The sequence below is a fragment of the Aethalodelphis obliquidens genome, unplaced genomic scaffold (assembly GCF_003676395.1).
Source record: "Aethalodelphis obliquidens isolate GAN/ISIS:26980383/991018 unplaced genomic scaffold, ASM367639v1 scaffold6, whole genome shotgun sequence".
Classification (NCBI taxonomy): domain Eukaryota; kingdom Metazoa; phylum Chordata; class Mammalia; order Artiodactyla; family Delphinidae; genus Aethalodelphis; species Aethalodelphis obliquidens.
The window spans coordinates 14,977,315-14,994,900 of NW_020837950.1; the positions used below are offsets into that span (position 1 = coordinate 14,977,315).

The window sequence follows — 17,586 nt, forward strand, 5'->3', positions numbered from 1 at the left end:
ATACACAGCTCCCTTTGTCTCCCTTGAAACCAGTGTCAAGATTTCAAAAATGCTGCATTGCCCACTGGTGTTGCTAAGAGAAGATTACAATTTGGCATCTTTTCCCCACAAATTTTCTAAGGCTTCAATTCCCCTGGATTTCCTTGTGAAAATATTGTCATTTTCTTACTTGAAAGTTAATTTTATTGAAATAATAACATCTTTAAAATTCTCTTCCTCAACTAGAAAATTTAATCTGATTCCTTTTGTCCTCAAGCAGAATTGCTGGAATTGCTCAGAGGGTTGTAACAGCTAATGATCCTTCAGTTAGTCTGTATGCCCTTGGCACCTGTAGTCACACAGGTGTTGTGTTACTTTAAAAAACAGGTGATATCACATTTTCAGTGGGCAGTTCTCATAGTTAGAAGGCTTACGAATTCTGAGTGGTCCAAAAATAAACTCAAAATGGCTTAAAGACTTAAACATAAGGCATGACACCATAAAACTCCTAGAAGAGAACATAAGCAAAACATTCTCTTACATAAATTGTACCAATGTTTTCTTAGGTCAGTCTCCCAAGGCAATAGAAATAAAAACAAAAATAAGCAAATGGCACCTAATCAAACCTGCAAGCATGGCAAAGGAAACCATAAAACAAACAAAGAAACAAACCAAACCAAACCAAAAAAAACCCCTACAGAACGGGAGAAAATATTTGCAAATGATGCAACCAACAAAGGCTTAATCTCCAAAATACACTAACAGCCGATACAACTCAACAACAAAAAACAAACAACCCGTTCAAAAAATGGGCAGAAGACCTTAATGGACATTTTTCCAAAGAATACATACAGATGGCCAGTAGGCACATGAAAAGATGTTCAACGTCACTAATTATTAGAGAAATGCAAGTCAAAACTATAATGAGGTACACCTCACATTGGTCAGAATGGCCATCATTAAAAAGTCTATAGATAACAAATGCTGGAGAGGGTGTGGAGAAAAGGGCACCCTTCTACACTGTTGGTGGGAATGTAAGTTGGTGTAGACAGTACGTAAAACAGTATGGAGGTTCCTCAGAAAAGTAAAAATAGAATTACCACATGATCCAACAATCCCACTCCTGGGCATATACCTGGACAAAACTATAACTCAAAAAGATACATGCACCCCAATGTTCATAGCAGCACTATTCACAATGGCCAAAACATGGAAACAACCTAAATGTCTATCAACCAATGAATGCATAAAAAGATGTGGTACAGATATACAATGGAATACTACTCAGCCATAAAAAAGAACAAAATAGTGCCATTTGCAGCAACATGAATGCAACTAGAGATTATCATACTAAGTGAAGTAAGTCAGAAAGAGAAAGACAAATACCATATATCACTTATATGTGGAATTTAAAGTATGGCACAAGTGAACCTATCTACAAAACAGAAGAGTAGCTCCCACTCGCCCCAACTAGAGAAAGCCCGCGCACAGCAAGGAAGACCCAACGCAGCCGAAGATAAATAAATAAACTTATTTAAAAAAAAAAGGAGCAAGGCATGGAACATTTGCTATCTGGAGGAAGAGCCAGGGGAGTTGAAAGTTCTCTGTTGTGTACTTTGATTGCCTATCATAATTTAATAGGCCACAAACTTTGGCATCATCATCGAATCTTTTTTCCTACCTCGGTCCCATCCAGGCCATCAGCAAATCTTACCAGTTTGATTTTGGAAATATGTCGGGGTTCTGACCAATTGTCAGCACCTCCACCACCGTCACTCTCCTACAAGCCACCATGTCTATCTTGATGATTGTCACAACCTCCCTTGATCGACTGCAGGCATATTTTCAGTATGGTTGTCAGAGTGATCCTTCAACAAGAAAGTCAGGTCCTGTCAGTTTATTTCAGATGCTCTGTCATGTTTCCAGCTCACTGAGAGTAAAGTACTGTGATTTCCAGAGTCCATGCATGATCTGACCCTGGTCTCTCTGTCCTTGTTTCCTTCTGTGCTCTACCTCATTCACTGCCTTGCAGCTACAGGGGTCTCTTGTCCCGCGAGCATGCCAAATCTGCTGTTGCCTTGGCCTTGGCACTTTCTGCTTTCTGTATCCTGGAAGGCTCTTCCTCCAGTCCTCCTCCTAACTTGCTCCATCACTTCCACTTCCTTTAGGCTTTTGCTTAGCCACCACCTTCTTTCTGAGCCTTTTTCTATTACCCTATATAAAATAGCACTTTCTGTACCCCTCATCCTGTGCTTTATTTTATCCCATTGCACTTGTCGCCGTGTAATATATGTCTACATTTTATTGCCTTCCTCCTTTCACAAGAGTGTAAGTTTCTGGAGAGTAAGGCTGGTATTCAGAATAGGGCTTAGAGCATAGTAGGCACTCAGTAGACATTTGTATGAATGAATCATTATCAATTTCAAGAACAACACTGGTGTGTAATAATTCCTTCTCTAATATTGATCATGGGTTACACTGAGGAATCTTTAGTTAGATTATATTATATCAAAAGTTAAGAGTACATCCAAACTTTGTTAGATTCTTTTATTAATGTTTTACATGGCACTTGTGTAGTAACCCCTCATATAATCAATCCTTTTTTACTAATGAATATGCCTAGTGCTAAATCCAGTAGTCCAGAGGATGTTAAGTCTCTCCTGTTCATTTTTTTAACCTCTTTTTTTTTGATTTGTACACTCTGAGTTGGCATTCCTGAAAACCTTAAGAAATAATTTGAGGTTTGAGGACATTGCTAACTCCTTTTTTTCTTTTTCCAACCTGGAATACTCTACTCTGAGCAAAGATATATCAACATCAGAGTGTATTCTCAGAGGGAATAGTGCTTAGCACAGTGCTAAGATCAAAATAGATGCTCAATAAACACTTGTTATTGGAAAGAATAAAAGTATCTTAGTGTGAAGAGCAGGCAAAAGCCAGCTTAGTATCCAGCTTTGCCTTTGCCCAAGGGGAAATCATTATTTGTTTTGGAATATTGTGACTTGTCAGAGCATGTTCCCCATGTTCAAGTATGCACACTTTGCAAAGCCAAATACCAATGACACCTGTAATCTCTTTCATTGTGTTTGAATTGTCTGTATCACTGTTTATCTCCATTGGTATGGGTAATTAAATATAAACTGAATGTTACTATTCAATTCTGTTCTTCTTCATGACTGTGTACTTCCTATTAGTAAATGAGGCCCTCAGGAGCTAGAGAATTCTTCTAGGCTATAAGGGCACCATTTGTTGAGATACAGCCATAATATACTTAAGTCCAACAGTTAATGCAATAGCCAGTTTCAAATTATTTCCTGACAAAGAAACCACAATCACTTTGGCCCCGTTCATTAAATTATGACCTGCATTTCAAAGTCAGTGATTTATATGGATTAACATAAACAAACAGAAAACATTATATACCATTTACTTGGCAGGAATATCTTGTGTGGACTTAATGATCACAAGTAATCACCAAGTAGAGTGGAAGGTCTTTTGCTGTTACTGAAAATGTAATAAATTATTACAGTGCAGTCTGTGTAGATGTAAAATGTAGAGTAGCTACTGTGTATTGACATAGGCTTAGTTACCTGAATATTTTCATGTCTTTTACTTTATAATAATGCTGGGGAAACTTGGTATATAGGAACAAACACTGTTATTGAGGATTATGTAATACCTGCAATAAAATATTGTTGAATGAGTTTTTAATAAATACTTTGGCCTTGGTCATTAAAGACACAACTAGCTGGTTTTAGTAGTTTTGAAGGTGAGAAAGAATGAAGATACTTTAAAAATTAAGACTTGTATTGTAAAATAACTCTGGATCCATGCTGGAATGTAAGCAAGTCTAATATGGAGACTTATTTCAATCCACAATGACATCACCTCTAACCAGACCTGTCTTAGAAGGATCTGAGATACTAGGCAATTTCCCAAGCTTGGGTCCTACTTACTCTTTCCTTCTCAAAAAAGTTTCCTACCTGGAATTTAGCCTGTTTTGTTTTTTTTCCTTTTTACCTTAATAATCACTTTTCCATTTGTTTTTTGCTGGCCCATTTTCTAGCCTCCTAGAATCAGTTATACCTCAGGTGTATACCATTTCTTCTCCTTTTACATTAAACATTTATCCACTGTCATGAGTCTTCCCTTGTATAGGTTACCTTCATTCACATATTGCTATCAGTCTGCCTGGATGCTCATGCCAGGGAGCTAAAAACCTCAGGTGGTTCTGTTAATACAACCTTCTACCTTCTTTGGTTGACTCATGATACCCAGCTACCTTTTATTCTGAGTAATTTATTCATTTTTTGGTGAACATGTGTCAAACATATTCAAAACCACGGCTATTTTTTACTCTCCTTAATATCTTGACTCTCCATATGTTTCCCTTTTCATTGTATACTTTAAGACTCTATTGCCTTATTCCTGACCTCCAAGCTTCCAGTTTGGTCTGTCATCTTAATCATGTCCATTTCTTGCCAAGAATTTTGAAATGGTTTTCTTTTGCCTCCATAATAAAGACTAAATTCCTCTCCTAGGCACTGTAGGATCTCCAGCCCTATTTCCCATTATTTCTTTGTGAGTTCAGAATTATAAATATGCTCATTCATAAATTAGTCCCTGAGCAGATGTTTGTTGTTTCCGCCTTTGGTCTTGTGCTTAGAATTCTGTTTTGCTCATCCTCCTCCCAAAACTCCAGTTTTGTCTTTTAAATTGCTCCACATCCTCAAGAGCTTGCACAAATATCCTTTTTTTTTTTTCTCATAGTGCCGAGGACAATTGTCTGAGAATTAAAACATTTGATTCTCCTAATTTTAATACTCACGTGCTATATGACCTTCAGCAAATCACTTACCTCCATTGAATTGACTCATACATTATTTGATACCTCTTGCATGACATTTGTAGTATTCTGTGTTCCATTATGTGTTCATATCAAACTTGACTTATAGCTTTGATTGCTCTTTGGGGACTGGATTGAATTCCTATGCCTGTAACACAATGTGTTGTACATAGTTGAAGATCACTTTGTGGAAAGAGTGAGAGAACTAAGTTTTAATTCAACAGATGAAGATGCTATTGTTAGTGAATGGAATGGGTGAGTGAATATCAAGGCAAGCACACTCTTGAGTAGATTCCAAGTGCCTGTTAAAAAGTAAGCTTTTCTGGATATTTTAGTAACTGCATTGCTGGGTACAATCTGTTACCTGTTCAGTAGCCATATTACTTTCTTATATTAAAAGAGACAATCCAATCTTATGAATAATCTAACAGAATGCTACTTAGACGTTAACATGGATACACATCATCTAGAGATCTTCTTAAATTGAAGATTCTGATTCATCAAGTCTGGAGGGGGGTCTAGGATCTTGCATTTCTATTTAGCTGCCAGTTGAAGCCAGTGATATTGGTTACAGGACATCTGAGTACAGTCGGCCCTCCATATCCTTGATTTCCATATCTGAGGACATTTTTGATCCCTGATTGGTGGAACCCTCATTGATGAACCTGAGGATGCAGAGGGCTGACTGACTGTAAGGAACTTCAGCATCTACAGAGCTTGGTACCCGCTGTGGGTCCTGGGACCAATCTCCTGTGGATACCAAGGAATGACTAATAAGTGTTACTTATTTTCCCTAACAAAATTGGGCCATTTGCCCTGCCGACAGTAGCATTTAGATTGTGGTTCTGGGAAAGAATCTGTACATGATCTGTTCCAGAGAAAGTCAATCTCTTTCCACATTTGTATGTGTTTATAACTTACTAAACATATGTATTTTCTCCTGTCTATTTTCAGAGGAGAGAAATGACTGGATCAGCATCCTGTTAAATGCCCTGAAGTTACAGGCCCTTTCCTCGCAGTCTCAAGGAGCTGTTACACCTGAGAAATGTGGATATCTTGAACTGAGAGGCTATAAAGCTAAAATTTTTACTGTGTTAAGTGGAAACAGTGTGTGGCTTTGCAAAAATGAACAGGTGAGCTATGTTACAGTGATTGCAAATTGTGGTTCCTTACATTACAAACGTGACAAAGCTACATTAACAACAGTGCTTTGTTTGTTAGACTTATTCACGTTTTACTGATAGAGTTTTGCTTTTGCCTTCTGTACTCCACTAAATATAACAAAGAGTTGCTCTGTCGAATTTTCTCAGTTCCACCAGAATCAGGAAGGTAATCTACATCAAATTTGAGACTGGACATCACCCTTTGAAGGAACTGAGGAAATAGAATCATGAAAATTAATTTTTGAAAAGTATTCTTAGCTGAAGTAACATTACAAAACTACGTGAGAGAATAATTAAGAACCAATTAACCATTACAGCCGTTGTTGACTAGACCTCGTTCTGCGCCTGTTGTTATTTCTTTTGTTTTGTGACAGAAAATTATAGAGTAGGCACAGGTAACATATTTTCTTCAGTTTACAGGATTTGGGTTTTTTTTTTGGTTTTGTTTTTGTCGGTTTTTTTGGAGTAGTTACGTTGCTTGCCGAGGAGATAATTCACAAGAGACAAGTGATTGATATACACACATTCACACGCATGCATACACACACACATCACATATATAAATAAGATAGATTGTTGGGATATTAAATTTGTTAACATCAAAGGACTCAGTAGAGAATTTAAATGTTTTGAGGAGACTGATGTTAGTTTTAACAAATTCTGTTAATTTCATTTGATTCTATAGACTTCTTTTTCTCTAACATACCTGGTTTTTAATATGTATAAGAAAATTATTTTCTTACCCCTTTTTAGGAATGAATTTTTAATCTTTCAGCCTAGAATGTATTAGATACTTAGTCATTATTTGTGGAATTAAGCAGTGTGTTTTGGATATCCAATCTAACATGAACTTACTTTGTGATAAATTATCATGGGTTACGATAAAGTGAAATATAAATGCTGACATTTTTCATTACAGAAGATAGAGATAGCAACTCAAAACAAACAGTAGTTTCAAAAAAATTAACTATAGATCTTTATCCTAGGCATCCTCTGAACTTCAGTGTGGATTTATTAATTACATTTTTAAGGATAAGATTTCTTAGCCAATTAACTGTGGAAGGCATCATTGAGCACTGTTGGCATATTAATAACATGGAGAGTTAGCATGTTCCTCAAGAAGGGTGGTGATGTACAGCTTAATAATGTGTATGAATTGAATATGAACATTTTCAGTCTGTGAAGATGCTTCAAACTTAAAAAAAAATTGGAATAAGGTTAAAAATGCAAAATTTGCATGTATCAGAATGGAAGTTACTCTGCCAAATTAATTGAGGTATTCATTTTTTACTTGCACAGACCTGGTGGACTTCCAATTACTAGTTTCATTATTGACGTTAGCTAGATTATCTGGGTTTATGTTATCCTCTAAAAGTATATATTTTTAAAGTTTTGTTAATACTTTCTGGTTAGCAAAAAATTATAAGAAACTCTTGCTTTAATAATAATTGAGCTTGAAGAGCATAATAATGACCACCATATGTTGGGTACCAGGTACTGTGCTAATTAATTTATAAACATTCCCTTTTAATCTTCCCCACAAAGGTAGGAGGAAGATATTCTTATCCATGTTTTATAGATGAGGAGAATGACAATTAAGTAACTTGTTTAAGGATTACAGTTCATCATGCAGAGTTTAATTTAAAACAAGAACTTTATAACTCTAAGCCTAGCTTCTTAGCCACTGTATCAAAGTGTCTTTTTAAAGTGTATGTTGAAAAGAAAATTTCTGGCTTGTGACCTTTTAGAAATAGACTAAGAATTCTTTCCTTGAATAACTTAGTTGCCTAGGAGGTTCAGAGTGTGCATTCAGTAAACATTGTATACCATGTCAGACACTCTAAAAATGATGTGTTTACTGAGGAGAACACGTCTTACCTTCCAGGAGGAAAAGTCAGACAAGTCAGCATTTATGGTGGATGGTGAGCTCAGTACTTTATTAGACTTGTGCAGAAGTTACAGAGAAGGGCAAAAAGGGCATCTAGTGAAGTCTGGGAATTAGAAACACTTCCATATACACCTAATCAATATTATCTCCTTAAAAATTAAAGCATTTATGCTGGACCCCTCCTCATCTTTTGAGAAGTAAACCTATTTTTGATGAATGTATATTTCGAGTCTGTTTTCAATGCTTTAACATGCCCATATGTGCGCCTTTAAAAAGTGCACACCATTGTTTGTATATGCGGTCTTAAAAAAAAATTGCATCGTATTATATAGAGCCAGGTCTTAAGGCACTTGGTCTTGAGTCAAGTCTTACAGAATTAATTAGTTGGCTCAAGACCAGATGGATAAATTAAGGAAGGCCCTTCATGTTTAGGCCCTGACATACCATTCCAGTTTCATCTATTTTTACATCCTGGTATATGTCTTTCTCTCCAGAGGAAAGTTGCTCGTGGGTTTTCTTACGTGGTTGAGCAGACTGTGGAAAGAACTTGGGTGACAGGCTAAATAAGGAGTCCTTCTGAATGCAGAGGGCTTTAATCTAGTGTTTTAGGAAAAGCACTAAAAGATAGTAAAATAGTTAGATGTCCCTTCTAAAAGCTTTATACACACAACACTGAAGTAATCTTATGTTTTTTTTAAATGATAGAAAAAAAACTAATCGTAAAAATGTAAGAGATGTTAGATTTGAATCTCTGTATCTTAATTTGTATTACATCTAATTTAAGTCCAAGAATCAAAGCTTAGTTTAAAAAAAATTAAAATAGTGATTTTTATCACCCACATAACTTACAGTATAAATAAAATAAAAAATAAAACTGACCTACATCCCCCTCACATATGAACTATTTTCATTTTTCTTGCCTCTATTTATACATAGTTTTACTAGTTTACTTTGGAACTTTCTCCAGAGGAAGTAAACAAACAGTGGATAGAGGTGGAAGGGTAGCTGCTACAGAATGTGTTGAAGAGTTATTAAAATGGAAGATTGGAAGCTTATTTAGAGCAAAGAAGATTGGACTGGGCTACAGCCGTTCTGGGTTTTCATTCTTGCTCTGCTACTGATTGGCTCAGATAATTAAGCTAATCTCTTCCAGTTTGAATGGCATCATGTGAAGAAGAGAGTTGGATTACTATCTCTAAGGCCATTATTTAAGTTGCATGTTAAAATTCCAGATATCTGGGCTCATTCCAGACCCATTGACTTATTTCTGGGGACAGGGGTTTGAATCTGTATTCCTATAAAGCATCCCAGTTGACTCAGTGACTGCTGATGCAAAAACCACACACAGTAAATCACTGCTTTACGGGTTTTTCTTCTTGAAAAATGATAAGCATCCAGCCAAAGAAACGAGATATTTCTGGAGATGGAAAATGTGTAAAGATCTCCTGTGACAGCACTGAGTGCTGCTTTTAGTTCATCATCCCTAATCTTGGGGTTGCTATACCTCTTTTGGAGGTTAACTTTCACTTGGAAATGTGTCTTTTTCCTGATCAAACACTTTGAAATGTGCAAATGTTTAAGTGGAAATTTAAGAAAATCATTTTTTAGTGGTAAGTTTTTAAATAGTTTTGAAGAACTACTACTAATAACTTGTGTATGGTTCTAAACTATAGCTACTGTTTTGGGTTTTTTTCCTACAATCTCAATTTTTATATAAAATTAAAATTTTTCAGCTTATAAATTATATGGTAACTGCTTAATTCCTTTTTCTGCATACAAACTTTTGTTACCAGAGTGTGATCTATTGGAAAAATTAAAACTCCATTTGCAAAATCAGCATACAGGAAAATATTTGAAAAACAATTTGAAAATGTTATTTCCCATAAGTTCCTTTAACTCTGTGTGTATGTCTGGAAATTTACTCTAACTTTGTGGATTATCGTTTATCTTTTCTAGTGCTTTTCCTTTACTTCCAATAGGTGTCCTTAATATTCCATGTCAAGCATCCGTACAGATATATTTGCAGTACTACTTTCATTTTTTTTCTGGATCTATCCCTTCTACTGAATGAAGAACTTATATTTTCTAAGTTGAAATAGCTATTAGAATAGACTATCATAATTATGGTCTTATTTTTGAAATTCTTTATTTTTTAAGAAAAGTGGCATGATAACAGAAAGGAAGATGCCAATCTGCACTTTCTCAACAGTACACTGGCAGGTCTAAACTCTATGCAATTAACATGGACTTTTCACTTTCTCAGTTGCTCAGTTCAAAGATTTACTTTTTTTAAATCTCTTTCTTTCCCTTTCATTTATTAGCAGATTGTTGAAACTAACTTGAAGTAGCTTCTGAGTAGGAGAAATGCCTTAGGGAATGTTAGGGTTTTTTTTTTGTTTTTTTGTTTTTCCAGATGGGCTATAAGAGGCAGAAAAGAACTATGAAGAGATATGTAGAAACATTTGTTAGAGAGGAAGATGGCAAAGTAAAAATAGATACTAAAATTCTTTACCTAATTACTCAGTTGAAAAACACTGTGGTGCTATTATATAACTTAAATGTTATCCCTTTAATTCTTACACCATCTCTCAGCCCACCCCCCATGTGTTTAATTTTTGCATAGTTTCTTCTATTCCTTGTTTCTGCTTATGTTTATATGCCTGCAATATATTATAATTATGATAGTTTTTCCACATTGTTACTTCAACTTTGTATAAAATGAGTTGTGTAATAGAGTTTGATTACAGTTCACTGTGTTTATTCATTCATCTGTTTTACAAAAGTTTATTGGGTACCTCTTCATTCCTGGGTGCTGCTCCAAGCACTGGGGGCTCACTGCTAACCCACAAGGTCCCTGCTCTTTAGGATCTTACCTTCTGATGGGGGTAACACATCGTGATAAATGAGATTTCTGAGAGCCTTCTGTTGGTAGCCTTTTCTTTCTTTTAGATTTGCTTTTTGGACAAGAATTCCTATGACCCTTTTCTAAAGAATTGTTTATATTTAAAATGCTGTTAGGTACCTGAATAGGTACCTAACAGAGAATAGGTACCAGTTTCATTTTAACTTTAAAAGTGTTATTATTTTTATATTCCCAAATTAAGGCTGTGACAGTTTACTTTATTCATTCACTGTTGTGCCCTTAGGAGTTCCGGGCAAGTAGCTGACACTCAGTAAACATTTGTAGAATGAAATGGTTGAATTAATAGTCATTTACAGCTGTCTTCATGACTAGAGAGTTTATATTTGAAAAAAATTTTTCTTTTAATATTATTTTCTTCTTTATGTATTCTCTTTTCATTTTTTCCTATTTATTTACTGGAATTATATTGTCACTCCTGACAATTTCTTTAAGCTCTTCATATAATATAGATATTTATCTTCGTGTCATGTTTTCTACAACTGTTTTTCTACGCTGTTGCTTATTTTTCACTTTTCAGTTAATTTTTATTTACTTATTTATTTATTTTTGGCTGTGTTGGGTCTTTGTTGCTGTGTGCGGGCTTCTCATTGCGGTGGCTTCTCTTGTTGCAGAGCACGGGTTCTAGGTGCGCAGGCTTCAGTAGTTGTGGCGTGTGGGCTCAGTAGTTGTGGCTTGCTGGCTCTAGAGCTCAGGCTCAGTAGTTGTGGCGCACGGGCTTACTTGCTCCGCGGCATGTGGGATCTTCCCAGGCCAGGGCTCGAACCCGTGTCCCTTACATTGGCAGGCAGATTCTTAACCACTGCACCACCAGGGAAGCCTTTTCAGTTAAGTTTTGTTACATAGAAATTTTGTTTATAGAGATAAATTGTGTGTTTTTTTCCAGTTCAAAGCTAATAGACTTTGTGTATTCTGAAAAATAATTATTTTATACATTTATTTATCTTGAAATGATGTGGGTGTAGTATATAAGCCAGTATTTTTAAAATTTTAGATAGGTAATGAAATATGAACATACCCTCAGGTATATATATGTAGTGTTATATATATGGTACTGCTACTTGAACGGAATTTCTGCTAATAGATATGAGGTGAATTTAAGATAACTGACTTTGGTTTCCATTTGTTATGTTGTCCTGAAAGCCAGTCTCCCATCTTTTCCTGATGAGTTTTTGAATATCATGTTAATATTAGGGAATTCATTACAACCAGATGTCTTGCTTGGTGGGTTTGTGTATCCATTTAATGATAATTGTGGCATTGAGGTTTTAACTACATTCACTTGATTAAACATTCTCAAGTCGGGGTATAGCAAGAGACTCATTCCCCCAACATAACGTTCCCTCGTGTCTGGCATGGGAATGAAACTCTAACAGAATTTAAGTAGACCTCATAGGGCTCTGGCTTGTGTGGTGCAGAAAGAAGCAGCAGGATGGAGGTGGTGGCCTGCTGTTTCTCTGGTTCTGTATCTGGCCAAACTCTGCATCTGGTGTTTCCCTGGAAATCTGGTGCCAATGTCATACAATGCCACATCTGTTTTCCACAAATGTCTAAGCACCGAGTTCTTACATTCCTGGCCTGGAAACCTGGCATCTGGTGTTTCCAAAAATAAGTTTGAGATTTCAGCGAATTTGGGGTTAACAAACCCTTCTTTAATTTTGCTGTTTAGGAATCAAACGGTTGTTTTGCTCTTTCACTTTGTAGTTTTAAAAGGTAGTTTGAGCCAGGTTCTGTTGCTACGCATTTGTACAAATAACCCATTTCAGTGTCGTCGTAAATATTTGCCATTAATTCTAATCTGAATGTTGAATATGGAATCATTGGTGTGAATACTTTCAGTCACTGTAAATAAAATGGATATACTCTCATTGAAGACAAATTCTGTATTTAGAACCCTCAAATCAGGGGACTGTCTGGATGTATCAGACCCCCAACGTGTATTTCTTTATTCAGTTTTTATAGCAATGCTATATAAGGTAGATAGTACTATCTTTTCATAAATGAGGAAATGGAGGTCTAGATGAATTAAGGACCTTGCCAGTAGTCATACAGCCAGTAAATGGATCAGCAAAGATTCTCCCCCAGTTCTGACTCTTGGTGCCCACATCATCATCATCACCTTTGCAACATCAGACCTGCTCTGCCAAGTGTGGCCATTCATGCTCTTTGAGATCCTACATTGTATGACAGCAAATTAACTGTAAAATATAGTTTACTCCAGAATCTGTTTTTAGCTTTACGTTTTCTGTAACAATATATTTCTACCTATTGAATTTCTATGCTATTGTTTTTTTCAATGCAGTTTATAGGGGTTTAAAGGTTGAAGTTTGGCATGTTCCCGACTCGTGCTTATTTTTCAAAATGAGAATAGTACTCACAATCAGATTGTAGTTAACAGGTAATTTAATTTTCTTGAAAGTTTAACACTCACATTCCATCCCACTTTACAAAATTTTTATATGCCTGCTAGTTATTTTTAAGCATGCATTTTCTTGTAATTAACTTTTTAATAGGTAATATGTTCGGTTGCCTTCAAATTCAAGAGGTATAAAATAACAATAGTAATAACAGTTAGTTAACTGGGAGTATGTATCTGCTCTGCCTTCTTCGCAGAATTGTTAAGAAAATCAAATAAGAGTTCATAGCTGTTTGTAAGCTTCAGAGCCCTACACTAACAGATATTAAATCAGTGATGGAGTGTATATGCTTATTGAAGACCAATGCTTTTAAAGCTTTGGACGTTAGCAGAAGGGTTGGAATACAGGACAAATAGGTTCTTGACAATCCAGTGTGTCACTGTGTTCTGACCAGCCTATTTTTAACCACTAGTCTTAATAATTTCAAATGGTTTTTGTATAATCTGACTGCATGCTTTTTTTTTTTGCTCTGCAGAAGGCAGAGAGAAATGTTTGTATCCTGATATTTAAGTGCTGTAGACTCATACTGTCTAGATTCTACAACTGGTTCTGCTGTCTAATTCAGTGTTTCTCAGTATTGGCTATGTATGAGAATCATATGGTGGTAGTTTTGTTTTGCTTTTTTTTTTTAACTGAAAATCCTTAGGCAAGCCCTCTGATTCATGGGATCAGAGTCTCAGGCTGGGAGGAAGAGATCAACACAGGTAATTTTGATGAGCATCTAGGAGCGAGATACGTTCTAAACATGTTCTAAAGACTGTGTGAAAAGATGGCTTAATGTCACCACAAATATTTTTAGTAAGAAATGCAGTTGTTTCCTATTTAATAGCTTTCAAGAGCACTGACATTTATTTTGTTACTCTGCTGTACATTTTACAGTCCATTTGTGCCGGTGAGTTCAGGGGATACTCTAATTACTCAGAACCATATGGCCATGGCAAGCAGCTGATAAATGGGTTACAGTTTCTTTCCAGGCTACAAAATCATCTTTGCCTTGCTTGGGAGAAATCTGGGGCCTTGAGCCAACCCTCACTTGTTTTATTTTTAACAGAAGTCGCAGCTTTATATGTAGATACTTCACGACTTGCTTGTCGAAGTGAGGTACCATCTCTTCAGGCTGGAGCCTTGATAAGGCTCATCAGTTTCCATCCAAGGTTGTCAGTCTTACCATCTGCTAGTCTGATGGTCTGAGTCTGTATCTCCGCCCTGAGTAACACGCGGTACCTGCAGGCCAGGCCCCCATCAGAGAATAATAAGCGGGAGTAGTCTGATAGCCAGGTCTGGTCAAAAGCTGCATCACAGAGAATTGTTTGAAGAAGATGCAGCCTGACTGTTTTATTCTAGAGGTACCCCCATATCAAGCTGAGCCATCAGAAAGCTGTTTCTAAAATATCTTACCTGGCTCCCCCTACTTTATTTTCTGATTTATAAAAGAGAGTTTGGATTTCTAATCACATGCCCTGGGAGTTTCTCCAATAGTTACATTATCCAGCAGGAGCATTGGTATAGATAACTGAGAATCTGTTTTCTTTAATTTGATAATTATAAGTTTAACTCGATACCAATATGCTAAAACTTATTAAAATGGGGCAGATTGGAAAAGTTTGATTCTCCTCCTCCATATAGTACTGTTTTTTGTTAGGTGGGCTTATGATACAAAGTGGAAGTATATCACCTTCCAAGTATTTCACAACACCTAGCATGTCTCTGCATCTTTTATATTCCTGGCTCAATTTCTGGCTTGTTTCTCCCAACAAAATTAACCATTGTTCTTTCATCAGAAAAAATCATACTCAAGTTACAAATGGGTCATTTCTTCATTCTAACTAAAAACTTGTACATTTTTAAAAATATGAAGTGAAACTTTTCTGCAGTTTGTGAATGGAAACCCTCTACGAATGGGGAAAATTTGTTATAATGTTGTTTTATTCCACTTATTTTATCAACCAGGAATGTATTAGTATCAGATGACAAAAACCTGAAGGATAGTTTAAATAGACAGGGATTTGTTTTAACAAATCTCTTGCTAATGCCATCAGAGAACAAGATTCTTCCTATTTATTTTCTCCTCACTCTGGCATCCTTACAGTACAAGAATTTGTCCTCAGGCTTTTCATCTCAAGGATGCTTATTACATTCTAAAATGGCTTTGTGCTTCTAGATGTTGTTTCCCGAGAAGATGGAAAGGCAAGGAATGAAAGTCTTTTCTTTGAAGATGTGTCTCTCCACCCCCCTTCTCTTGCCCCCCAGGCCAGGAATTATTTATATTTTATTGACCATAAGTATGACATATGTTCACTCCTAGCTGCAAGGGAGATAGGAAAATAGTACTTTTGCTTTTAGCTTGTACAACAGGAGAGACAAAGAGAAGACCTGTGAATTGTTTCTTTCACAGTCTCTGCCAGAAGTGTCCTTCCTGAAAGTGGACCAATATTTTTTGCAGTCGTCTTTAGTATGGCTACTTTTTCCTAGTCATAATTTAATTTAGGAATTCAGAACACATTTAATCTGAACCTGTTCACATAGATAATTCATTTTTCAAGGTACAGATTAATTATATTTTTAAGGTGTGAGATGGTTGATAAATCAAATTCCAGAACCCTTATGGCTAGATAATATATTGCAAACTTTAATGCTTAGAAGGCAGACTTTGTAGCCTTTTGAACAGTTTCTAATTTTGGTAGATCAAGCTGAACATAGTGGCTGTAGGTGCTGAACCAATGGCAGCTTTCATACGAAAATAGCATTAGAGGAGCTTTTAAAGAATCTAATTGAAGGAAGAAGAAAGTAATAAAATATTGGAAATGAGATAAAATTGTAATATAAGTAGCGCTTTTGGTTGAGACCAAATGAGGAAAATAATGTGACAGAGCAGAGGTAATGACATACAGCAGAACAAAGAGTGAGCAGTCAGACGGCTTGGGTTTCAGTCCCTTTCTACCATGTACAGCCAGCTGCACTTTCCGCCTCACTTTACCTTTTTGAGCCTCGGTTTTCCCTTCTTTTCATCTAAATAGTAATTATACCAGCCTCACAGTGTCATCTGGCTCCCCCAACTGGAAAACGGCTGGGCACATGGTAAGGATTAGTTCACTGTTAGTTCCCTTTTTTAAATGGCTAAAGGTGAAAAAGTGCCTAACTGTTAACAGGCCTATGTAGTTCAAGATCTATGTCCTAGTCAACTTATGTTTCATGTGAAGAGACCCTTGCTTTATTAATAGCCTGTCAAGCTTCAAATGCTATCGTGTTACCATGGATTGAAAGTGACTACCTTTTATAAAACCACTCTCAATCCATTTTTAATGAAATAATTCCATCTTTATATGTTGTAGTAAAATTTGATGAGATTTATTAAATTTTAGAGAATATAAATGCACTTTCAAAAATCCATATTTTTGTTTATAATTTTTCTGTTTTTCTCCAAACTAGGATTTTAAGAGTGGACTTGGTATTACCATAATTCCTATGAATGTAGCAAATGTAAAGCAAGTGGACCGAACTGTGAAACAGTCTTTTGAAATAATCACTCCCTATAGGAGTTTTAGGTAAGTTATATTTAAACATTTTTTGTTTGTACTACTACAGGAAATCTTGAGTGATCCCCTTGTACGTTGCCAGTGGTGATTTTACTTCTTATAGGATACTTAATAAAATTATGTTCTTACTTTTTCATATTGTATAATTTATTAGCCAGTATATAAAAATGTGCCAATAGGCACATGAAAAGATGCTCAATATCACTGATTATTAGAGGTACACAAATCAAAACCACAGTGAGGTATCACCTCACACCAGTCAGAATGGTCATCATTAAAAAGTCTACAAATAATAAATGCTGGAGAGGGTGTGGAGAAAAGGGAACCCTCCTGCACTGTTGTGGGAATATAAATTGGGGCAGCCGCTATGGAAAAGAGCATGGAGGTTCCTTAAAAAACTAAAAATAGAGTTACCACATGATCCTACAATCTCACTCCTGGGCATATATCTGGAGAAAACTCTAATTTGAAAAGATACGTGCACCCCAGTGTTCACTGCAGCACTATTTACAATAGCCAAGACATGGAAGCAACCTAAATGTCCATGGAGAGATGAATGGGTAAAGAAGATGTGGTGTATATATATAATGGAATATTACTCAGCCATAAAAATAATGAAATCTTGCCATTTGCAGCAACACAGATGGACCTAGAGATTATCATACTAAGTGAAGACAAAGACAAATATCATATGATATTGCTTATATGTGGAATCTTAAAAAAATGATACAAATTAACTTATTTACAAAACAGAAACAGACTCACAGACATAGAAAACAGACTTATGGTTACCAAAGGGGATGCTGGGGAGGTAAATTAGGAATTTGGGATTAACAT

At 36.0% G+C, this 17,586-nt stretch overlaps 1 protein-coding gene across 7 annotated transcripts in view; it reads left to right on the forward strand.

The window, feature by feature from the left end:
• Positions 1-17,586, forward strand: part of ARAP2 (ArfGAP with RhoGAP domain, ankyrin repeat and PH domain 2) — a 196,234-nt gene that overhangs the window by 66,031 nt on the left and 112,617 nt on the right. For all 7 annotated transcript variants that reach the window (XM_027103196.1, XM_027103193.1, XM_027103192.1 and 4 more), the window contains 2 exons: positions 5,780-5,958; positions 16,643-16,758. In XM_027103196.1, the coding sequence (XP_026958997.1) occupies positions 5,780-5,958; positions 16,643-16,758 (295 nt within the window). The remainder of the gene's footprint in view (positions 1-5,779; positions 5,959-16,642; positions 16,759-17,586) is intronic.